At 42.0% G+C, this 25,352-nt stretch overlaps 1 protein-coding gene across 1 annotated transcript in view; it reads left to right on the plus strand.

Moving 5' to 3' along the window:
• LARS1 (leucyl-tRNA synthetase 1) overlaps window positions 1–25,352 on the plus strand; it is a 321,337-nt gene that overhangs the window by 256,883 nt on the left and 39,102 nt on the right. The window contains exon 16 of the mRNA XM_053719280.1: window positions 23,468–23,563. Coding sequence (XP_053575255.1) covers window positions 23,468–23,563 — 96 coding nt within the window. The remainder of the gene's footprint in view (window positions 1–23,467; window positions 23,564–25,352) is intronic.

Consider the following 25,352-nt stretch of genomic DNA (forward strand, 5'->3'; position numbering starts at 1 on the left):
GATCATGGTTGGAGGATCAATTTACCAAAAAGTTCTTTGATTCCTCAGACAAGGGTAACCTTTCTGGGTTTCCAGATGGATTCAGTGTCCATGACTCTGTCTTTAACAGACAAGAGACGTCTAAAATTGATTGCAGCTTGTCGAAACCTTCAGTCTCAATCATTCCCTTCGGTAGCCTTATGCATGGAAATTCTAGGTCTTATGACTGCTGCATCGGACGCGATCCCCTTTGCTCGTTTTCACATGCGACCTCTTCAGCTCTGTATGCTGAAGCAATGGTGCAAGGATTACACAAAGATATCTCAATTAATATCTTTAAAACCGATTGTTCGACACTCTCTAACATGGTGGACAGATCACCATTGTTTAATTCAGGGGGCTTCTTTTGTGCTTCCGACCTGGACTGTAATTTCAACAGATGCAAGTCTCATAGGTTGGGGAGCTGTGTGGGGATCTCTGACGGCACAAGGAGTTTGGGAATCTCAGGAGGTGAGATTACCGATCAATATTTTGGAACTCCGTGCAATTTTCAGAGCTCTTCAGTTTTGGCCTCTTCTGAAGAGAGAATCGTTCATTTGTTTTCAGACAGACAATGTCACAACTGTGGCATACATCAATCATCAAGGAGGGACTCACAGTCCTCTGGCTATGACAGAAGTATCTCGAATTTTGGTTTGGGCGGAATCCAGCTCCTGTCTAATCTCTGCGGTTCATATCCCAGGTATAGACAATTGGGAAGCGGATTATCTCAGTCGCCAAACGTTGCATCCGGGCGAATAGTCTCTTCACCCAGAGGTATTTCTTCAGATTGTTCAAATGTGGGAACTTCCAGAAATAGATCTTATGGTGTCCCATCTAAACAAGAAACTTCCCAGGTATCTGTCCAGATCCCGGGATCCTCAGGCGGAGGCAGTGGATGCATTATCACTTCCTTGGAAGTATCATCCTGCCTATATCTTTCCGCCTCTAGTTCTTCTTCCAAGAGTAATCTCCAAGATTCTGAAGGAATGCTCGTTTGTTCTGCTGGTAGCTCCGGCATGGCCTCACAGGTTTTGGTATGCGGATCTTGTCCGGATGGCCTCTTGCCAACCGTGGACTCTTCCGTTAAGACCAGACCTTCTGTCACAAGGTCCTTTTTTCCATCAGGATCTGAAATCCTTAAATTTAAAGGTATGGAGATTGAACGCTTGATTCTTGGTCAAAGAGGTTTCTCTGACTCTGTGATTAATACTATGTTACAGGCTCGTAAATCTGTATCTCGAGAGATATATTATAGAGTCTGGAAGACTTATATTTCTTGGTGTCTTTCTCATCATTTTTCTTGGCATTCTTTTAGAATACCGAGAATTTTACAGTTTCTTCAGGATGGTTTAGATAAGGGTTTGTCCGCAAGTTCTTTGAAAGGACAAATCTCTGCTCTTTCTGTTCTTTTTCACAGAAAGATTGCTATTCTTCCTGATATTCATTGTTTTGTACAAGCTTTGGTTCGTATAAAACCTGTTAAGTCAATTTCTCCTCCTTGGAGTTTTAATTTGGTTCTGGGAGCTCTTCAAGCTCCTCCGTTTGAACCTATGCATTCATTGGACATTAAATTACTTTCTTGGAAAGTTTTGTTCCTTTTGGCCATCTCTTCTGCCAGAAGAGTTTCTGAATTATCTGCTCTTTCTTGTGAGTCTCCTTTTCTGATTTTTCATCAGGATAAGGCGGTGTTGCGAACTTCTTTTGAATTTTTACCTAAAGTTGTGAATTCCAACAACATTAGTAGAGAAATTGTGGTTCCTTCATTATGTCCTAATCCTAAGAATTCTAAGGAGAAATCGTTGCATTCTTTGGATGTTGTTAGAGCTTTGAAATATTATGTTGAAGCTACGAAATCTTTCCGTAAGACTTCTAGTTTATTTGTTATCTTTTCCGGTTCTAGAAAAGGCCAGAAAGCTTCTGCCATTTCTTTGGCATCTTGGTTGAAATCTTTTATTCATCTTGCCTATGTTGAGTCGGGTAAAACTCCGCCTCAAAGAATTACAGCTCATTCTACTAGGTCAGTTTCTACTTCCTGGGCGTTTAGGAATGAAGCTTCGGTTGACCAGATATGCAAAGCAGCAACTTGGTCCTCTTTGCATACTTTTACTAAATTCTACCATTTTGATGTATTTTCTTCTTCTGAAGCAGTTTTTGGTAGAAAAGTACTTCAGGCAGCGGTTTCAGTTTGAATCTTCTGCTTATGTTTTTCGTTAAACTTTATTTTTGGGTGTGGATTATTTTCAGCAGGAATTGGCTGTCTTTATTTTATCGCTCCCTCTCTAGTGACTCTTGTGTGGAAAGATCCACATCTTGGGTAGTCATTATCCCATACGTCACTAGCTCATGGACTCTTGCTAATTACATGAAAGAAAACATAATTTATGTAAGAACTTACCTGATAAATTCATTTCTTTCATATTAGCAAGAGTCCATGAGGCCCGCCCTTTTTTTGTGGTGGTTATGATTTTTGTATAAAGCACAATTATTCCAATTCCTTATTTTATATGCTTTCGCACTTTTTTATCACCCCACTTCTTGGCTATTCGTTAAACTGAATTGTGGGTGTGGTGAGGGGTGTATTTATAGGCATTTTGAGGTTTGGGAAACTTTGCCCCTCCTGGTAGGAATGTATATCCCATACGTCACTAGCTCATGGACTCTTGCTAATATGAAAGAAATGAATTTATCAGGTAAGTTCTTACATAAATTATGTTTTTTTAGGGTACTTCTGCAGGCTTCTCTGAGGTTAACTATGTAATGTTTTGAAGTGGCAGTACTAAAACGCACATTTGCTCTTACAGAGTATGCTTTCCTGATTCATTATTTTTTCCCTCAAGTGTCCTTCATATAGCACGGGAGTTGCTTATAAAACACATAGGAGAATGTTACTTTGAAATTTAAAGAAACAGTAACGTTTTTGTGGTGTGTTTATTTTTATTATAAATGCTCCTTCTACTATAGATTGTTGTTCAGGAGTCCGTTGACAATTGTCAATACTTGATACAGACTTTTCATGTCCCACATGCAGTACTCTGTTTTTCTCTCAAGTGTCTACATATGCACAGAAGTTGCTTATACAACACAAGGGAGATTGTTACTTTAAAATTTAAAGAAACAGTAACGTTTGTGTGGTGTGTTAATTTTTATTATAAATGCTCCTTCTGCTATAAATTGCTACTCAGGAGTACATTAACACTGGTCATTACATCCCACAGACCTTTCATGCCCCACATGCAGTGCTCTGTGGTACCTTACAAGGGAATTGTTGCTCTAGTCATGGCTTCTGTATTGTACATAGCAATGTCTGTTAGAGCAAGATTAACATGCTAATTGGAATGTTCCCTATGTTTTTAGAGACATCCTTTCTGAGTTAGTTTATTTTAGCAGCATTCTTACTCTTTGCAACTATTTAATGCAGATAGCTTGGACATGCTGTTGACAAGTTTATTTAAGTAAAAGGGGGCTTTCAGTCTCTGTATACTTTAACTAATAGTTGTTCTTGAAATAAACTATTTGTTAACCTAAGTTTTTTCTGCTCATTGGAATACCTGTTACTGTTTAAGATAAAGGGTCAGTACCGCTTTTGGGTCAGTGCCCCTCGATGGGTGCCCTTTTACTGGCGTCTCGCCTACGTCCTTAGATTGGCAGGCGCCCAAATTTGCATGTGAATTTCTGAATCTCATTTGCTTTTGTACAATAAAGTAAATAGTTTCCTTTTTATCAGATAAAGTGACTGTAAAGGTCATTTTTATTAAGCCATTTCTGAGTGCATTTATTCTTTATGACTTAGGATGCAGCACACAACGATAGTATTTCTTTTACGATATAAAAGGAATTGAAGTTCTTAACTTTGCTAATTTTCTTACAGATAGCGGCTAAGTTTCAGGGTTTTCCGTCTTAGCACACAGAGCCTTCTGTTTGAAATCTCCTTCATGGGAGTACTTCATCCCGTTCCAATTCGGGAACAGGGACAGGGGTTTATTTAAATCTGTTTGTGGTTCCCAAAAGAAGAGGAAACTTTCGGACCTATCTCATATCTCAAGAGCCTCAAGGATGCATATCTCATGTTCCTATCCACAGAGATAGTTACTAGTTCCTGAGGTTTGCCTTTCTGGACAAACATTTTCAGTTTGTGGCTCTACCTTTCGGTCTGGCCACGACACCCTGTATTTTCACATCGGTTCCACAGTCTAGGGTTCCTTTCCGGGGAACTCTAATCTACTCTCTATCCATGAAAATCTTTTTGATGGAGGTGAGAAAATCAAAAATTAAGAATCCTCGGCCGTTAGTGGCTCAGCGCATGGAGGTAATCGACTTGATGGTAGCGGCAATGAACATCTTTCTGTTTGCTCGGGTTCATCTCAGGTCTCTGCTACTGAACATGCTCAGACAGTGGAATGGAGATTCTGCAAATTTGTCTCCTCCAATTACGCTATATCGGAATACAAGGTGTTTTCTTCTATGGTGGTTGTCGCTAGATCATCTATTCCAGGGGACATGCTTCTGCCAGCCTGGTAGGATGGGGAGCTGTCTGGAACTCCCTGAGGGCCTAGGGTTGTAGGGACTTGACTGGAGTTTCTCCTTCCCATCAATATCCTAAAGTTGAGAGCAATATTCCATGCGCTTTATGTTTGACTTCAGTTGGCTTCAACTACTTTCAATCAGATTCCAATCGGATAACATTACGACTGTAGCTTTCATCTATCGTCAAGGGGGACAAGGAGTTCCTTGGCAATGACAGAAGTAGCCAAGATAATTCAGTGGACGGAATTCTCACTCTTGTTATCTGTCGGCGATCCACATACCAGGTGTGAAAACTGGGAAGCGGATTTTCTGAGCAGATAGACATTTCATCCGGGAGAATGGAAACTTAATCCGGAGGTGTTTGCCAACCTGATTCTCAGTTGGGGGCATTGGCTCTTATGGCTTCTCGTCAGAATGCCAAGATTCCGAGATACAGGTCCAGGGATCCCCGGGCCGAGCTTTTAGCTACCTTGGCAGTACCTTGGTCTTTCAGACTAGATTATGTGTTTCTTCCATTTGCTCTCCTTCCTCGGGGGATTGCTTGAGTCAAATGAGAGAGGGATTCAGCGATCCTCTTCGCTCCTGCGTGGCCTCGCAGGACTTGGTATGCCGATCTGGTGGACATGTCATCTCAGCCACCGTGGAAGCTTTCATTGGGGAAGGACTTTCTCACTCAGGGACCCTTCCATCATCCGAATCTAGTTTCTCTGCAGCTAACTGCTTGGAGATTGAACGCTTCATTTTATCTAAGCGAGGGTTTTTCTGATTCGGTCATAGATATTTTGATCCAGGCACGTCAGCCTGTTACTAGAAGGATTTACCATATGGTGTAAATATCTTTATTGGTGAGAATACAAGGGCTACTCATGGAGTAGGCTTAGGATTCCCTGGATTTGTCTTTTCTCCACGTAGGATTGGAGATAGGGTTGTCCGCATGTTCCTTAAGGGGACAGATTTCTGCCTTATCTTTTTTGTTACACGAGCGTCTGGCAGATGTTCCAGATGTTTCAATCTTTTTGCCAGACTCTGACTAGATTCAGGGCTGTGTTTAGATCAACTGCTCCTCCTTGGGGTTTGAATTTAGTTCTTGAAGATTTTTTCAAATTTTGATATTGTTCAGGAAATTGTTGTTCCTTCCTTATGTTCTAATCCTTCTATGAAGGAGCGTCTGTTACATATTTTGGACGTAGTCCGTGCTTTGAAGTTCTTCTTGCGAGCAACTAAAGACTTCTTCAGTCTTCTTCTCTGTTAGTAATTTTCTTTTTGGCTGCGGGGTATCATCCGCTTTGCATATGAGACTGCTGGACAGCAGCCTCCTGTAAGAGTTACGGCTCCTTCCACTAGGGCTGTTGCTTCCTCCTGGGCATTCCAATATGAGTTTTCTGTAGAACAGCATTGCAAGGCTGTTCCTTGGTCTTCTCTCTTCTTTTTCCGGATTTATTAATTTGATACTTTTGCCTCAAATGAGGCTGTTTTTGGGAGTCAAGTTCTTCAAGCGGTGGTGCCTTCCGCTTAGGTTTCCTGTCTTGTCCTTCCCGTTTCATCCGTGTACTATAACGTTGGTATTGTATCCCACAAGTAAGGATGAAATCCGTGGACTCATCGTATCTTGAAAAAGAAAAGGAAAATTTATTCTTACCTGATTTATTTCTTTTTCGATACGATGAGTCCACGGCCTGCCCTGTTCTATGAGACAGGTTGTTAAATTTTTGTTAACCTTCAGACACCTCTGCTCCTCTGCTTTTCCTTTCTCTTCCTAACTTCGGTCGAATGACTGGGTTGGGAAGGAAGGGAGGAGCTATTTATACAGCTCTGCTGTGGAGCTCTTTGCCTCCTCCTGCTGACAAGAAAGCGTAATCCCACAAGTAAGGATGATATCCGTGGACTCATCGTATCGAAAAATAAATAAATTTATCAGGTAAGAATACATTTTCTTTTTTAAACAACATTCAAATTTACTTATTTTATCTAATTTGTTTCATTTTTTAGATATCCTTTGTTGAAGAAATAGCAATGCATATGTGTGAGCCAATCACATGAGTCATCTATATACAGCCACCAATCGGTAGCTACTGAGCCTATATAGATATGCTTTTCATCAAAGAATATCAAGAGAATGAAACAAATTAGATAATAGAAGTAAATTAGAAAGTTGTTTAAAATCGCATGCTCTTTCTAAATCATGAAAGAAAAAAATTTGGGTTTCATTTCCCTTTAAGTACCATTGGTATTACCCACAAATTACATGAGCAGCTGCATTTGCTAGAAACAAATAAAAATATGACACTTTTTATTTCTTTTTTTTGGAAAACAAAATCTCAGCACATTTCCCAGAGTGACTCTTCCCCCCCCCCCCCCATACAAACCAGCCTCCTACATCCACTACCCCTTTTAACCCCTTAATGACCACAGCACTTTTCCATTCTCTGTCCGTTTGGGACCAAGGCTATTTTTACATTTTTGCGGTGTTTGTGTTTAGCTGTAATTTTCCTCTTACTCATTTACTGTACCCACACATATTATATACCGTTTTTCTCGCCATTAAATGGACTTTCAAAATCTACAATTATTTTCATCATATCTTATAATTTGCTATAAAAAAAAATACAAAATATGATGAAAAAATTGAAAAAAAAACACACTTTTTCTAACTTTGACCCCCAAAATCTGTTACACATCTACAACCACCAAAAAACACCCATGCTAAAAAGTTTCTAAATTTTGTCCTGAGTTTAGAAATACCCAATGTTTACATGTTTGCTTTTTTTGCAAGTTATAGGGCAATAAATACAAGTAGCACTTTTCCAAACCACTTTTTTTCAAAATTAGCGCTAGTTACATTGGGACACTAATATCTTTCAGAAATCTCTGAATATCCATTGAAATGTGTATATTTTTTTTTTAGAAGACATCCCAAAGTATTGATCTAGGCCCATTTTGGTATATTTCATGCCACCATTTCACTGCCAAATGCGATCAAATAAAAAAAAAAGTTCACTTTTTCACAAACTTTTTCACAAACTTTAGGTTTCTCACTGAAATTATTTACAAACAACTCATGAAATTATGGCATAAATGGTTGTAAATGCTTCTCTGGGATCCCCTTTGTTCATAAATAGCAGACATATATGGCTTTGCTTTTTGGTAATTAGAAGGCTGCTAAATGCCACTGCGCACCACACGTGTATTATGCCCAGCAGTGAATGGGTTAATTAGGGAGCATTTAGGGAGCTTTTAGGGTTAATTTTAGCTGTAGTGTAGTAGACAACCCCAAGTATTGATCTAGGCCCATTTTGGTATAATTCATGCCACCATTTCACCGCCAAAAGCGATCAAATAAAAAAAAATTGTTCACTTTTTCAAACTTTAGGTTTCTCACTAAAATTATTTACAAACAGCTTGTGCAATTATGGCACAAATGGTTGTAAATGCTTCTCTGGGATCCCCTTTGTTCAGAAATAGCAGACATATATGGCTTTGGCGTTGCTTTTTGGTAATTAGAAGGCCGCTAAATGCTGCTGCGCATCACACGTGTATTATGGCCAGCAGTGAAGGGGTTAATTAGGTAGTTTGTAGGGAGCTTGCAGGGTTAATTTTAGCTTTAGTGTAGAGATCAGCCTCCCACCTGACACATCCCACCCCCTGATCCCTCCCAAACAGCTCTCTTCCCTCCCCCACCCCACAATTGTCCGCGCCATCTTAAGTACTGGCAGAAAGTCTGCCAGTACTAAAATAAAAGGTATTTAAAAAACAAAAAAAAACATTTTAGCATATTTACATATGCTGCTATGTAGGATCCCCCTTAGCACCCAACCTCCCTGATCCCCCCAAAATAGCTCCCTAACCCTCCCCCTCTGCCTTATTGGGGGGCCATCTTGGGTACTGGCAGCTGTCTGCCAGTACCCAGTTTGCAAATAAAAATGTTTTTTATTATTTGTTTTTTTTTTTTTCTGTAGTGTAGCTTCCCCCCCACAGTCCAATATCCCACCAGCCAAACCGATCACCAAATCAAATAAAATTCCCCCCTTTATCCCCACTTCTAACTAAAAATGTTGTGTAGTGGTTCCCACCCACCCGGCCTCCCTGTGCACGTGCGCGCGTCCGTGCGCGCCCCCCGGTCGTCCCCGCCCACGATCCCGCCCCCCTCCACATCACAAAGGCCATCGATGGACGCCACCCGCCTCCCACACCGGCTCCCACCCACCAACGAACTTAGCCGTTAATGTCCGGTGCAGAGAGGGCCACAGAGTGGCTCTCTCTGCATCGGATGGCTAAAAATGGTTATTGCAGGATGCCTCAATATCGAGGCATCACTGCAATAACCGGAAAGCAGCTGGAAGCGAGCAGGATCGCTTCCAGCTGCTTTCCACACCGAGGACGTGCAGGGTACGTCCTCAGGCGTTAACTGCCTTTTTTTTGAGGACGTACCCTGCACGTCCTCGGTCGTTAAGGGGTTAATATGTGGTTATGTATAAGAAATGAAATGTGTTACATACTTTACAATCTTACAGTAATACATTGCATATGCTTAGTCCTGGATTGGAAGGTCTGATGAAAAAATTCAAATCTGCCTGATAGTTATTTAAAACAAATGTCCCAGACTTGTGTTTAAGATACACACCTGTAAAATGCTGTTTAATAATGTTATCACACTTGCAAGAGCTGGGTGCAGTATATCTTTTTGAATGAAGGATATGATTCAGCACATGAAAAACTCTATGATCAAATTCTATTTTGCCAATTTAATACCTCTAATGGTTGAGTTAGTGGAAATTTTGACTTTCGAAGTACTGATAGCAATCATGGAGAACGTCTGTAAAATGTCATAACTTAATATGTAATAAGGATTTATAGTGCTTGAGAAACTAATACCATGGCCTTCTTACCAAACTAAGAATTTTATTTGATTATGCGTGTTCCCTTTCTGCAAAGAAACTAAGGAATACATTAAATTATACGGAGGTCCCAAAAAATGCCTAAGAGGGAGTCAACTCCATTGAATGGGTGGGTTTAAACAGTCTAAAAACTCATATAATTGATGAGATGGAATCAGATCCATGTCTGAATTTCTCCTCTGATACCTTATCTTACAAAAAAACATGACTTTGAAGCTGTTCTGTTTGATATATTGAAACTTTGCTTGGATTTAATCTATTTTGTAATTCTGATGTACTGATAGATAAATCACAGTTAAGTTCTCTGTAGATTTTTAAGCTCAAAGTAACTATGAATTCACTTTTTAGGTCTGAACAACTTTTTTCCCTCTTTGAATTCATATTTAGTACAGTGGTGTCTTGCTATCTGTGATTTTTTTTGCTTTGCATATAATACTGAAAATTCCACTATGTTAAGAGTTAATTATTGCTCAAGGTATTTGATGGTAGAATTATTCTCAGTTCCATTGTCCTTGTTCAAATTGCTCCTGGCTTTTTGCTCCTACACACAATTTACTGTAATCTGTCTTTATCTAAATTACATTTATTTTTTTACTGGGAGAGACACTATATACCCTGGCATCTGGTTGCTTGTGTCTCTCTTTATTATATAGCATAGAATAAACTGCAGTATTTTTTCTGTCTGCACAACAGTTTTTCCCCCTCTGAATTGGCTGGAAGGTTTTCTAGATAATGAATTGCAAAGGTACCCTTTTACCAAATTTCTGCAAACAACTTGGTGAATGTTCTTGGAGCCACAAAAATACTATATTGAAGGTCCACAAACCTGGTAAAGTTTTCCCACTGCAAATTGCACGTTCTGGACATGACTTTTTGCTTCTAGAACATAGAAGTATAATCATCTTTGAGAGCTATGGAAATCAGGAATGCATTCAGGTATTTGTGTCATAAGTAATTTCATTTTGAACTTTTTGTCACATTGACCTCCGATCTACAGCAGGCCTTCATGATCCATCTTTCTCCAACATAGGTGTGTCCGGTCCACGGCGTCATCCTTACTTGTGGGATATTCTCCTCCCCAACAGGAAATGGCAAAGAGCCCAGCAAAGCTGGTCACATGATCCCTCCTAGGCTCCGCCTACCCCAGTCATTCTCTTTGCCGTTGTACAGGCAACATCTCCACGGAGATGGCTTAGAGTTTTTTAGTGTTTAACTGTAGTTTTTCATTATTCAATCAAGAGTTTGTTATTTTCAAATAGTGCTGGTACGTACTATTTACTCAGAAACAGAAAAGAGATGAAGAATTCTGTTTGTATGAGGAAAATGATTTTAGCAACCGTAACTAAAATCCATGGCTGTTCCACACAGGACTGTTGAGAGCATTAACTTCAGTTGGGGGAACAGTTTGCAGTCCTTTGCTGCTTGAGGTATGACACATTCTAACAAGACGATGTAATGCTGGAAGCTGTCATTTTCCCTATGGGATCCGGTAAGCCATGTTTATTACGATTGTAAATAAGGGCTTCACAAGGGCTTATTTAGACTGTAGACATTTTTTGGGCTAAATCGATTGATATTAACACTTATTTAGCCTTGAGGAATCATTTATTCTGGGTATTTTGATATAATTATATCGGCAGGCACTGTTTTAGACACCTTATTCTTTAGGGGCTTTCCCAAAGCATAGGCAGAGTCTCATTTTCGCGCCGGTGTTGCGCACTTGTTTTTGAGAGGCATGGCATGCAGTCGCATGTGAGAGGAGCTCTGATACTGATAAAAGACTTCTGAAGGCATCATTTGGTATCGTATTCCCCTTGGGTTTGGTTGGGTCTCAGCAAAGCAGATACCAGGGACTGTAAAGGGGTTAAAGCTTAAAACGGCTCCGGTTCCGTTATTTTAAGGGTTAAAGCTTCCAAAATTGGTGTGCAATATTTTCAAGGCTTTAAGACACTGTGGTGAAAGTTTGGTGAATTTTGAACAATTCCTTCATGTTTTTTCGCAATTGCAGTAATAAAGTGTGTTCAGTTTAAAATTTAAAGTGACAGTAACGGTTTTATTTCAAAACGTTTTTTGTACTTTCTTATCAAGTTTATGCCTGTTTAACATGTCTGAACTACCAGATAGACTGTGTTCTGAATGTGGGGAAGCCAGAATTCCTATTCATTTAAATAAATGTGATTTATGTGATAATGACAATGATGCCCAAGATGATTCCTCAAGTGAGGGGAGTAAGCATGGTACTGCATCATTCCCTCCTTCGTCTACACGAGTCTTGCCCACTCAGGAGGCCCCTAGTACATCTAGCGCGCCAATAATACTTACTATGCAACAATTAACGGCTGTAATGGATAATTCTGTCAAAAACATTTTAGCCAAAATGAACCCTTGTCAGCGTAAGCGTGGATGCTCTGTTTTAGTTACTGAAGAGCATGACGACGCTGATATTAATATCTCTGAAGGGCCCCTAACCCAATCTGAGAGGGAGGTTTTGTCTGAGGGAGAAATTACTGATTTAGGGAACATTTCTCAGCAGGCTGAATCTGATGTGATTACTTTTAAATTTAAATTGGAACATCTCCGCATTTTGCTTAAGGAGGTATTATCCACTCTGGATGATTGTGAAAATTTGGTCATCCCAGAGAAACTATGTAAAATGGACAAGTTCCTAGAGGTGCCGGGGCTCCCAGAAGCTTTTCCTATACCCAAGCGGGTGGCGGACATTGTTAATAAAGAATGGGAAAGGCCCGGTATTCCTTTCGTCCCTCCCCCCATATTTAAAAAATTGTTTCCTATGGTCGACCCCAGAAAGGACTTATGGCAGTCAGTCCCCAAGGTCGAGGGAGCGGTTTCTACTTTAAACAAACGCACCACTATTCCCATAGAGGATAGTTGTGCTTTCAAAGATCCTATGGATAAAAAATTAGAAGGTTTGCTTAAAAAGATGTTTGTTCAGCAGGGTTACCTTCTACAACCCATTTCATGCATTGTCCCTGTCACTACAGCCGCATATTTCTGGTTTGATGAACTGATTAAGGTGCTCGATAGTGACTCTCCTCCTTATGAGGAGATTATGGACAGAGTCAATGCTCTCAAATTGGCTAATTCTTTCACTCTAGACGCCTCTTTGCAATTGGCTAAGTTAGCGGCTAAGAATTCTGGGTTTGCTATTGTGGCGCGCAGAGCGCTTTGGTTGAAATCTTGGTCGGCTGATGCGTCTTCCAAGAACAAGCTACTAAACATTCCTTTCAAGGGGAAAACGCTGTTTGGTCCTGACTTGAAAGAGATTATCTCTGATATCACTGGGGGTAAGGGCCATGCCCTTCCTCAGGATCGGCCTTTCAAGGCAAAAAATAGACCTAATTTTCGTCCCTTTCGTAAAAACGGACCAGCCCAAGGTGCTACGTCCTCTAAGCAAGAGGGTAATACTTCTCAGGCCAAGCCAGCTTGGAGACCAATGCAAGGCTGGAACAAGGGAAAGCAGGCAAAGAAACCTGCCACTGCTACCAAGACAGCATGAAATATCGGCCCCCGATCCGGGACCGGATCTGGTGGGGGGCAGACTCTCTCTCTTCGCTCAGGCTTGGGCAAGAGATGTTCTGGATCCTTGGGCGCTAGAAATAGTCTCCCAGGGTTATCTTCTGGAATTCAAGGGACTTCCCCCAAGGGGAAGGTTCCACAGGTCTCAGTTGTCTTCAGACCACATAAAAAGACAGGCGTTCTTACATTGTGTAGAAGACCTGTTAAAAATGGGAGTGATTCATCCTGTTCCATTGAGAGAACAAGGGATGGGGTTCTACTCCAATCTGTTCATAGTTCCCAAAAAAGAGGGAACGTTCAGACCAATCCTAGATCTCAAGATCTTAAACAAATTTCTCAAGGTCCCATCTTTCAAGATGGAAACCATTCGAACTATCCTTCCTTCCATCCAGGAAGGTCAATTCATGACCACGGTGGATTTAAAGGATGCGTATCTACATATTCCTATCCACAAGGAACATCATCGGTTCCTAAGGTTTGCATTCCTGGACAAACATTACCAGTTCGTGGCGCTTCCTTTCGGATTAGCCACTGCTCCAAGGATTTTCACAAAGGTACTAGGGTCCCTTCTAGCTGTGCTAAGACCAAGGGGCATTGCAGTTGTACCTTACTTGGACGACATTCTGATTCAAGCGTCGTCCCTCCCTCGAGCAAAGGCTCACACGGACATCGTCCTGGCCTTTCTCAGATCGCACGGCTGGAAAGTGAACGTGGAAAAGAGTTCTCTATCCCCGTCAACAAGGGTTCCCTTCTTGGGAACAATTATAGACTCCTCAGAAATGAGGATTTTTCTAACAGAGGCCAGAAAGACAAAGCTTCTGGACTCTTGTCGAATACTTCATTCCGTTCCTCTTCCTTCCGTAGCTCAGTGCATGGAAGTGATCGGGTTGATGGTAGCGACAATGGACATAGTTCCTTTTGCGCGCATTCATCTAAGACCATTACAACTGTGCATGCTCAGTCAGTGGAATGGGGACTATACAGACTTGTCTCCAAAGATACAAGTAAATCAGAGGACCAGAGACTCACTCCGTTGGTGGCTGTCCCTGGACAACCTGTCACGAGGGATGACATTCCACAGACCAGAGTGGGTCATTGTCACGACCGACGCCAGTCTGATGGGCTGGGGCGCGGTCTGGGGATCCCTGAAAGCTCAGGGTCTTTGGTCTCGGGAAGAATCTCTTCTACCGATAAATATTCTGGAACTGAGAGCGATATTCAATGCTCTCAAGGATTGGCCTCAGCTAGCGAGGACCAAGTTCATACGGTTTCAATCAGACAACATGACGACTGTTGCGTACATCAACCATCAGGGGGGAACAAGGAGTTCCCTAGCGATGGAAGAAGTGACCAAGATTATTCTATGGGCGGAGTCTCACTCCTGCCACCTGTCTGCTATCCACATCCCGGGAGTGGAAAATTGGGAAGCGGATTTTCTGAGTCGTCAGACATTGCATCCGGGGGAGTGGGAACTCCATCCGGAAATCTTTGCCCAAGTCACTCAACTTTGGGGCATTCCAGACATGGATCTGATGGCCTCTCGTCAGAACTTCAAAGTTCCTTGCTACGGGTCCAGATCCAGGGATCCCAAGGCGGCTCTAGTGGATGCACTAGTAGCACCTTGGACCTTCAAACTAGCTTATGTGTTCCCGCCGTTTCCTCTCATCCCCAGGCTGGTAGCCAGGATCAATCAGGAGAGGGCGTCGGTGATCTTGATAGCTCCTGCGTGGCCACGCAGGACTTGGTATGCAGATCTGGTGAATATGTCATCGGCTCCACCTTGGAAGCTACCTTTGAGACGAGACCTTCTTGTTCAGGGTCCGTTCGAACATCCGAATCTGGTTTCACTCCAGCTGACTGCTTGGAGATTGAACGCTTGATTTTATCGAAGCGAGGTTTCTCAGATTCTGTTATCGATACTCTTGTTCAGGCCAGAAAGCCTGTAACTAGAAAGATTTACCACAAAGTTTGGAAAAAATATATCTGTTGGTGTGAATCTAAAGGATTCCCTTGGGACAAGGTTAAGATTCCTAGGATTCTATCCTTCCTTCAAGAAGGATTGGAAAAGGGATTGTCGGCAAGTTCCCTGAAGGGACAGATTTCTGCCTTGTCGGTGTTACTTCACAAAAAACTGGCAGCTGTGCCAGAGGTTCAAGCCTTTGTTCAGGCTCTGGTTAGAATCAAGCCTGTTTACAAACCTTTGACTCCTCCTTGGAGTCTCAATCTAGTTCTTTCAGTTCTTCAGGGGGTTCCGTTTGAACCCTTACATTCCGTTGATATTAAGTTATTATCTTGGAAAGTTTTGTTTTTAGTTGCAATTTCTTCTGCTAGAAGAGTTTCAGAATTATCTGCTCTGCAGTGTTCTCCTCCTTATCTGGTGGTCCATGCAGATAAGGTGGTTTTACGTACTAAACCTGGTTTTCTTCCAAAAGTTGTTTCTAACAAAAACATTAACCAGGAGATTATCGTACCTTCTCTGTGTCCGAAACCAGTTTCAAAGAAGGAACGCTTGTTGCACAATTTGGATGTTGTTCGCGCTCTAAAATTCTATTTAGATGCTACAAAGGATTTTAGACAAACATCTTCCCTGTTTGTTGTTTATTCAGGTAAAAGGAGAGGTCAAAAAGCAACTTCTACCTCTCTCTCTCTTTTTGGATTAAAAGCATCATCAGGTTGGCTTACGAGACTGCCGGACGGCAGCCTCCCGAAAGAATCACGGCTCATTCCACTAGGGCTGTGGCTTCCACATGGGCCTTCAAGAACGAGGCTTCTGTTGATCAGATATGTAGGGCAGCGACTTGGTCTTCACTGCACACTTTTACCAAATTTTACAAGTTTGATACTTTTGCTTCTTCTGAGGCTATTTTTGGGAGAAAGGTTTTGCAAGCCGTGGTGCCTTCCATTTAGGTGACCTGATTTGCTCCCTCCCTTCATCCGTGTCCTAAAGCTTTGGTATTGGTTCCCACAAGTAAGGATGACGCCGTGGACCGGACACACCTATGTTGGAGAAAACAGAATTTATGTTTACCTGATAAATTTCTTTCTCCAACGGTGTGTCCGGTCCACGGCCCGCCCTGGTTTTTTAATCAGGTCTGATAATTTATTTTCTTTAACTACAGTCACCACGGTACCATATGGTTTCTCCTATGCTATTATTCCTCCTTAACGTCGGTCGAATGACTGGGGTAGGCGGAGCCTAGGAGGGATCATGTGACCAGCTTTGCTGGGCTCTTTGCCATTTCCTGTTGGGGAGGAGAATATCCCACAAGTAAGGATGACGCCGTGGACCGGACACACCGTTGGAGAAAGAAATTTATCAGGTAAACATAAATTCTGTTTTTTGTACTGGGATATTGGAACTTCCTGTATTACAATTGACTCTATTACATAATGAAATATTATTTCTTTAATGTCTTGGTCTTAAAGAGGTAGTGAACGTGCAGACCATGTAAGAACTGGAATTTTTTTATTCCAATTTCTAATCTCTTGAAATTACATCTAGCACCCAGTGTTATGGGTCTGACTCTATCCAAATGCTTTTAAACAGTCAAGCTTTTAGGTATGATGTTCAATGTTGCTTTTTTGTGTTGAGCTGAACGATTTCTTACCAAGTGAAGTCCCCTCCCTTTATATATGGTTTTCAACTTAACAAAATACTTCTCTCAGATTGAAGATCTGTTTGTATGAAACTGCATCTGTGACTGAAAGGTATTTTCCCTTCCTGAACTTGAGGTAGTATAATTATTTTCCAAACAACATAAACCGTTCAAAAGTCAAATTAAAAATGTTAACATTTGAACTAGATTCTGTTTTGCAGTGCTGTAGTGATAAAGCATGTCTTGTCAGATGTGTTACTACCATGTTTTCTTCTTAAATGGAAAGAGTCCACAGCTGCATTCATTACTTTTGGGAAATAGGAACCTGGCCACCAGGAGGAGGCAAAGACACCCTAGCCAAAGGCTTAAATACTCCTCCCACTCCCCTCATCCCCCGTGTCAGAATTTTAATTTTTGTTTTTGTCTCTTATGGAGGGTAGTACTCTTCGGCATGGGACAGGAGTTTTAAATAGTCCTGTTAGTCTCAGTGAGGGCTTGGATGAAAGTTAGAGTCCAGAGATGCAGGAAGTTTCTTTCTGCTAAACCATCCCGACTCATGTTAACAGCTCCTCAAGCAATTGGTGTTGTCGAACTTCGCTCCGCTGCCTGCTTTCTTCTCTCAAGTCCATGGTGGAGGCGATGCTACTATCCGTCACACGTGAAGGACCGTGTTCCTGTTCCACGGCTTTGATTCTGGAAAGATCGTTCCATTTTACTTTATTTGATGTACTGTAACGTGAATGATTCCCGTGAGGCTATACTCCTCTCGGGTTTAACTTATAACATAAGGGTCTCAGTGAGTCTCTGTTAGTATCTTGGAATCGAGGGTTAATACCTCCTGAGGGGGTTTATTGGACAGGGTGTTTATAATCATGTTTGTGGTGCGATTCGACCTGCTTTTGTGTGAGGTTTATGGGCTCGTGGTTTGGAACTTTGAGGCCTTTGGGAGTGACGGGGCCTGTTGAATGAGCGCGCTTTTTGGAGTATACGGTTGACCCTGTGTCCAGGCGTGGTTATGCTCTGTTCCCATTTCCGCATTCCCGACCATGTGGCGACTGAGATATTCTAGTCCGCGGGGGTCTGGTCATAGGAGGTGGTGAGTGCCCCGGTGCGGTTTTTGTTTTTTACTATTTGTAGTCCATATCGCTATATCCTCTTTGCAGCTATGGGGGATTCTGATGCTGAGACTGTGCTCATTTCAGATTCAGTTACGGAGGATTCTGATTCCGACACAATTATAATATCTGACTCAGATTCTGTCTGGTGACGAATCCGGTTTAGCCTAGTTTACTCCTGTCAACCATTCTTGTTCCATATGCCATATGAGAGCACCCGGTTCCTCGGGCTCGGGGAATCAGGGATCTGCTGAGCCATCCTCCTCTGGCGGTCCTGTCTCCCAGGGAGCGAGTTCCCTTCCGAATCTTCCTCCTACACATGCGGGTAACCCAGTTTATGGTTCCTCCACGCGGGGTGGAGTGTTCCCCCTAGAGCTTGCAGCATGTTTTCACTTTCAAATAATGTTGGCGATTGCGCGTCTGCAGAGTCCAGATTTTTCTTTGAGAATGTGCTCGTGCCCTATTATCCCGGGTATTCCGCCTTGGGGTGATCCTCCGCAGTATCCTGAGGGTACTGTCCCCGAGTGTTGTGCCTTTCATTACTGGATTGAGCGCCTTCGCGTATTGCTCAGACATCTGTTTGAGTCGCTGAATGACCCTATAGTTCAGATACAGGAATTTTCAGTCTGATAGTCCGAATGGTATGACTCGTTAGAAATGTGGGGATGAGGTAATCTCCTATTGTCTTTATTTTGAGTTCTTTCCAAGTTTTTGTGAGATGGGGCTCCATTTGGCTGGTCCTACGGGTAAGCCCATGTCTTTTTTGGGGCGTTAATCTTCGGGATGCCTTGATTTTTATTTGTATCCGATGGGATGTCTTATTTTTGTTAAGTTTTCCTTTGGGAACTTTCTGGGATCGATACTCAATACTTCTATGGAAGTTGTTTTTTTGACATGTTAGTCCTGTGTTGAAAAATGCCTGTTTTCTTTTCTTCCCCTTTGATTGAGGATTTATGAAGCCTGCCGCTTAGGACCCTGAGTACAGGCTGGTCCTGTTGGGTTTGTTCGGTCTTGCGACTGTTCAGGCACGTGGCACTGTTCTGCTCGCTGGTTTGGTAGAAGCGCAGGGTGCTCGGTTATCGTTTATTACATGTCAACTAAGCGTTCGTGAGGTGGATAGGATTGTTCTGTCCCGTTAGCCTTAGGTCATAGAGATCTGGTCAGGGAAGTTTCTGCTGCGTCACTCTATCTGACATCTGATTTCATCAGAACCTAGAGTTTCCTCCCCCATGCGGTGGAGGGCTAAGTGCCCCATTTCCGCAGTTTGAGCAGTTTCGTTTTTTGGTTTTAAGGCTCTGGATTGTCCTTTTAGGGCTTGATCCAACAGCTTTTATGGATAGCTGTCTAGCTGGAGATGTTTTGCAGTTTGTAGCCAGTTGCAGCTCTTGACACCTTGGAGGTATGTGCATTCACTGTTTAGAGTGTCTCTAGATGCAGCTTTAACTATTTGATGTGAACTCTATTGTCTCTGGGTGAGTTAGATCTCCTTTTGGGAATCTACGTTTTCTGGAGAATGGTTGATCCCTGTGGGGACTTTGTTCAGCTCGGGTTCCCCGGAGCTGGGACCGCTTAGCTTTTTTCTCTTCCCTTTGTCCTCTGCCTGTGTGGAGGTGATGGGGTGACTAGCCCTGCCAGTAGGGTTTTTTTGACCTTGAGGTATCCCTTCTGTTGTCCTCGGGCTTGAGAAGTTCTTTCATTCGACTTCTAGTCTGGCTCCTTGGAGCATGAGACTTTGGCTAGGGGTGGTCCCTCCCTTTAGTCAGGGCTTTCGAGTTCCTCTTGCTATCCGGGTTCTCTGGATATGCATCCATTCCCTTGTCTGGCTTTTTGGCCAGTTGGGATGTGTAGTCTAGGGTATGGTTGCGTGGACTATAGGTGCCCGGACCTGTCTTTTCTCCCTGAGATTCACACTTTTTGGGGCTTTGCTCCTTTTCCTGACCCAGTTTTGGGTTGTTTTGGATTCCTGGATCTCAAGGCTGGTCGGGGTGTTCCACGGTAGTGGGAACTTGGGCTGTGTCTTTGCTCCATCTACCTTACCGGGTCAGGGTTGGCCTGGTTTTCGGAGTATTTATTACTCCTTACTACTGAGTACCCCATGTCATCTGTGGGTTGCCTGGGTGGCTTGCGCCTCAAGGGTGTGGGTTCATACCCAGCTGCTGGCGTTGGTTTTCCAATTTCTGGTGCACTTTCAGGTTACATTCCCCTGGTCAGTTTGCCAGTGTACCCATGGATTCTCTGCTCTGCAGGTTTATGGGTTGGATGTGCCTCTGTTTGTTTGGCGTGTGACTTGTAAGGGGGTCTTTTTTCTAGGACATTTGCGTTGGGGATTTTTCTTCCTACTTAGCTGGTGGCTTCGGGCCTTGAGGGCAGTTGTTGTCCTTCCGGTCTCTTCCCTTTTCATATGGAATATTATCCTTCCTATGGAGATAAAGTCCTTTTTTAGGACTTCTCCGGGTCAGGAGCTATAGGGTGGAAGTAGTTCTGCCTGGGGCCTTGCTGACTCCAAGTTAGACTGTGGGGCCTTGTTTTGATAGATACGTAAGTCTATGGCCTTGTCTGTGGTCAGAGTCAGGCTGTACTAGTACTCTGGAGGGATGGCTATGCCATCTTTATGCTTGTTCCTGTATCAGTTTCAGGATTCTTTTGTTCCTGTACTGGATCCCTGTGGCTGGGTTGGTCCACCTGGGTATGGGTCTGAAAGCTCAGTCTGCTGGGAGATGGTTTCTCCTTGCTCCTTCATAGGAGAAAGTTTAGTCTTTCTTCGGGTTTTGAGGGTATACTCTCCTTCTCGGGAGGCCTTGATGGAGGCTTGTGTTCTTCTTTTTAGGGGCCTGAGTGTAGGTCCGGCGGCTTAGGTTGCCTGGAGAGTGCCTTCTGTTGAGGTACTGTTTTTTTTTGCGGTCTGTTTCTTGTGGACTGCTTCTTCCTTGCAAGTTCCTTTTGTGGCGTCCTGTTATGGACTCTGTGTTTGTTTTTGCTAGGAGTAGGTGGAAACCTCTTGTGCACCTCTTTTCCTGTAGTATTGCCTAATTTCATACATATTTGTAGTTAGGTTTATTAAGATGTAGTTGTGCTCCAGTCTCAAGTGTTTTTCTACTGAAGTTGTGATCTTTCTTCCTCTTTTTAGGGGCCTGAGTGTAGGTCCAGCGGCTTAGGTTGCCTGGAAAGTGCCTTCTGTTGAGGGACTGTTTTTTGTTTTTTTTTTGCGGTCCATTTCTTGTGGATTGCTTCTTCTTCCTTGCAAGCTCCTTTTGTGGAGTCCTGTTATGGACTGTGTGTTCTTAACCTTGAGATTTTTGCCTGAGTCTATTACACACTTTTATGGTTAAATACTTTAGTATTCTATGGGCGGGCGCAGGGAGGACTTTGCTTCTTCAGTTGCGTCCATGCTTGCAGGATGTTGGGGAGATGTTTTTTCTGTCTCCGTGTCCGGTATTATCCCGGTTTTGCTTCGTATTGGCGTGGCCTCCTTCTCTGTTTGGGTCCTTTTAGACCTCCGTGAGCTGGGCCCACAAACACTTGGAGGTGTACTTTTCATAATAAGGGAACCTTTTGGTTTCCTCGGTTCTCCTTTGCCTTGTCCCCTTGGGGCTTTCGGCTGTTTTCACCTTCATCTGAGGGGTGATTGGTGGGGGACTGTCTGTTGGACAACGGTGTCTCTTGGAGGACTGTTGGCTCAGTAGAATCTGTTATCGGTTTCTTGTTTGGCTCTGGACTAGCTGCGAGTTAGTGTCACTGGGGCTTTTTCTTTCAAATTTTTCTTGGCTTCGACGAAGCAGGATTTTTTTATTGGGTTGTGGTTCAGGCCTGGTGGCCTCAGTTTGGGCCGCCTATTGTACCCTCTTGTCTTGGCATTCAGTGTCCTCTATAGCTTGGGTATTGATTTCCCAAAAGTAATTAATGTCGCTGTGGACTCTTTCCATTTAAGAAGGAAAAACATAAATTATGCTTACCTGATCATTTCCTTTCTTCTGATAGAAAGAGTCCACAGCTCCCCACCCGTAATTTTATGTGGGGTGTCCTTATATTCTTCTGGCCCCTTTTCACCCTGATATTTTTTCTACTGTTTCTTGTTCCTCAGCAGAATGACTGGGGGATGAGGGGAGTGGGAGGAGTATTTAAGCCTTTAGCAGGGGTTTCTTTGCCACCTTCTGGTGGCCAGGGTCCTATTTCCCAAAAGTAAGGAATGCAGCTGTGGACTCTCTCCATCAGAAGAAAAGGAAATTATCAGGTAAGCATAATTTGTTTTTGTTTTTTTATATTCAGCTTTTGCACAGCTTCCATTCAGAAAGATGTCATAGCAAAAGTCTTCATCCACCTTAGCCAACTAGAAATGCTCTCACAGAGTCCATTTGTCTTCCTTGTCTTGGTTGCAGTCCAAAACTGTATTTGCTTCATCGTTTCTAAACGCTTCTTAAATGTCTAACTAATTTCCATGACTTGGCTTTTCCATTATTGTTTACTTCTCTTTTTGGATGTCTGGTCCTTGCTTCAGTTTGTAGGCCATCTTTGCCTATCCTTTTCAGGCATCAGTCCCCCTTGGCACCTTCAGTTTGCATACAAAGAGACTGAGATTTTATCTTTCATACCTAGTATGTATGTAGTTTGAGTCTTTAAATACTATTTAGTCAGTGCAGCACCCTTCCTTGAAAATAGCACTCTTTGTAATCGATTAGGGTGCCAAGGATATTCTGTGGCCTCAAAATTCTTCTCTATGCTGCTGGGTTTGCTCTTCCAAACATGATTCAGTGGTATAGTCTCCCTCTTTCCTGGTCATGGGACACTTTCCATGCCCCGTGACAACCTCATGGGTGGCCGCCATAACACCTATTTTGAGGAGTTTTCTACTTTGAACTCCATACATACATTTATTCCATTGTTTCAGTATTTGCATCTCAGCTGATGCATTATTTGGAAGAAAAATTCTATACTTCTGTTTCCTGGAATATTATTATATTTAATGCCAGACTACAGTGCCCTCTCTTGTATTGCTTTCCTTGTATTGTTTTTCTTTCTGTTAAATGCTTTTCTCCACACTCTGTGTGGCAGCAAAACAAGACCCTACCTTCCTTTCTGTTCTGATTCTCCCTTGTCCCCTCCTCTTTGTCACTTTGCTTGGCTATATGTGAAAAACTTACATTTTTGAGAATTGGATAGGGTGTAGAAGAATGCTGTTTGACATTTCTTCCTTTCTTTAAGTGATGGCCTGGTTTTTAAGCTGTTACATTTTCTGTCACTCATAATATGAAGAAAATAACATACTGTTGAATTGAATTCCTGTTTTTTTTTGTGGTTAATGTAAATTTACCTATTTTAGAATTGTTTGTAATATTTTTTTAAACCTAATGGGTTTAAACTTCTTTATGGGATAATATTTGAAGTCCATCTTGCATTACTTTCATTTTTAAAGGGACATTAACCCAAAATGTGTCTTGTGATTCTGATAGAGGACACAATTTTAAACAACTTTCCAATTTACTTCTATTGTATGATTTGCGTTATTCTCTTGGTATCCTTTTGTTGAAAAGCACACCTAGGTAGGTTTTAAGTGGGGCAGTTTACTACTGGGAACTAGCTGCATATATGTCTTGTCATTGGTTCACCAGTTGTATTTAGCTAGCTCCTTCAACAAAGGATACCAAGAGAATGAAACTAATTAAGTGAATTGGAAAGTTGTTTAAAATTGTATAGTCTACCTGAAACATGACAGAAAAGATTTAAAGAAATGTATAACTCATCAGTAGTCCTTTATAATCTTTCTTTTTTAACTTTAACATAGTTGGATCAAATTGAAATCAAGTTTGCTTCAGATGCAGAGGAGAAAATTAAAGAGGACTGTTGTCCTGGGAAACCATATTCTGTCTTCAGAACGGAGGTTTGTATTGCACAATTACTTATGGAAGTGTACATTAGATATTATGCATTGTTTGAATAAAATGTTGAAAATGCATTACTAAATATCTCAAACTCTCACAGAAAAATATTGACAACTGGTGGGTATAGTTTGTTTTTGCTATGACAACTGGTGGGTATAGTTTGTTTTTGCTAGGAGTAGGTGGAAACCTCTTGTGCACCTCTTTTCCTGTAGTATTGCCTCATTTCATACATATTTGTAGTTAGGTTTATTAAGATGTAGTTGTGCTCCAGTCTCAAGTGTTTTTCTACTGAAGTTGTGATCTTTCATTGTTGGGCATCGACATAATTTTGTTTCTGTTTTTTTTAGCTTTATTCCTTTTCTCCATAATGGACATATAATCCTATTATTTAATACAAATAGATGTCTGAGTTACTCCACATATATATGGCAAATTTGTCTATTTTTAGCACTGGATTTACTATTGTGAAAGTGCCACACAGAAATATCTGGATCTGCACAGATCTTGATCTGCACAGATCTTTGAGGTTTGCAGGTTCATACTAATAAATCCGGCACCAAAATAGTTGACGGGAGTTTTCCCATGAGTGTTATGGGCTGTAGCTCACTTTTGGGGGTTCATTTTTCTTTCATGTAATTAGCAAGAGTCCATGAGCTAGTGACGTATGGGATATACATTCCTACCAGGAGGGGCAAAGTTTCCCAAACCTCAAAATGCCTACAAATACACCCCTCACCACACCCACAAATCAGTTTTACAAACTTTGCCTCCTATGGAGGTGGTGAAGTAAGTTTGTGCTAGATTCTACGTTGATATGCGCTCCGCAGCAGGTTGGAGCCCGGTTTTCCTCTCAGCGTGCAGTGAATATCAGAGGGATGTGAGGAGAGTATTGCCTATTTGAATTCAATGATCTCCTTCTACGGGGTCTATTTCATAGGTTCTCTGTTATCGGTCGTAGAGATTCATCTCTTTACCTCCCTTTTCAGATCGACGATATACTCTTATATATATATATATATATATATACCATTACCTCTGCTGATTTTCGTTTCAGTACTGGTTTGGCTTTCTACAACATGTAGATGAGTGTCCTGGGGTAAGTAAGTCTTATTTTCTGTGACACTCTAAGCTATGGTTGGGCACTTTTTTATAAAGTTCTAAATATATGTATTCAAACATTTATTTGCCTTGACTCAGGATGTTCAACATTCCTTATTTTCAGACAGTCAGTTTCATATTTGGGATAATGCATTTGAATAAAACAAATTTTTTTCTTACCTTAAAATTTGACTTTCCCTGTGGGCTGTTAGGCTCGCGGGGGCTGAAAATGCTTCATTTTATTGCGTCATTCTTGGCGCGGACTTAATTGGCGCAAAAAATTTTTTCTGTTTCCGGCGTCATACGTGTCGCCGGAAGTTGCGTCATTTTTGACGTTCTTTTGCGCCAAAAATGTCGGCGTTCCGGATGTGGCGTCATTTTTGGCGCCAAAAGCATTTAGGCGCCAAATATTGTGGGCGTCTTATTTGGCGCTAAAAAAATATGGGCGTCACTTTTGTCTCCACATTATTTAAGTCTCATTTTTTATTGCTTCTGGTTGCTAGAAGCTTGTTCACTGGCATTTTTTTCCCATTCCTGAAACTGTCATTTAAGGAATTTGATCAATTTTGCTTTATATGTTGTTTTTTCTATTACATATTGCAAGATGTCCCATGTTGAAGCTGAGTCAGAAGATACTTCTGGAAAATCGCTGCCTGGTGCTGGAGCTACCAAAGCTAAGTGTATCTGCTG

The sequence above is a fragment of the Bombina bombina genome, chromosome 6 (genome assembly GCF_027579735.1).
Source record: "Bombina bombina isolate aBomBom1 chromosome 6, aBomBom1.pri, whole genome shotgun sequence".
NCBI classification, from domain to species: Eukaryota; Metazoa; Chordata; class Amphibia; order Anura; family Bombinatoridae; genus Bombina; species Bombina bombina.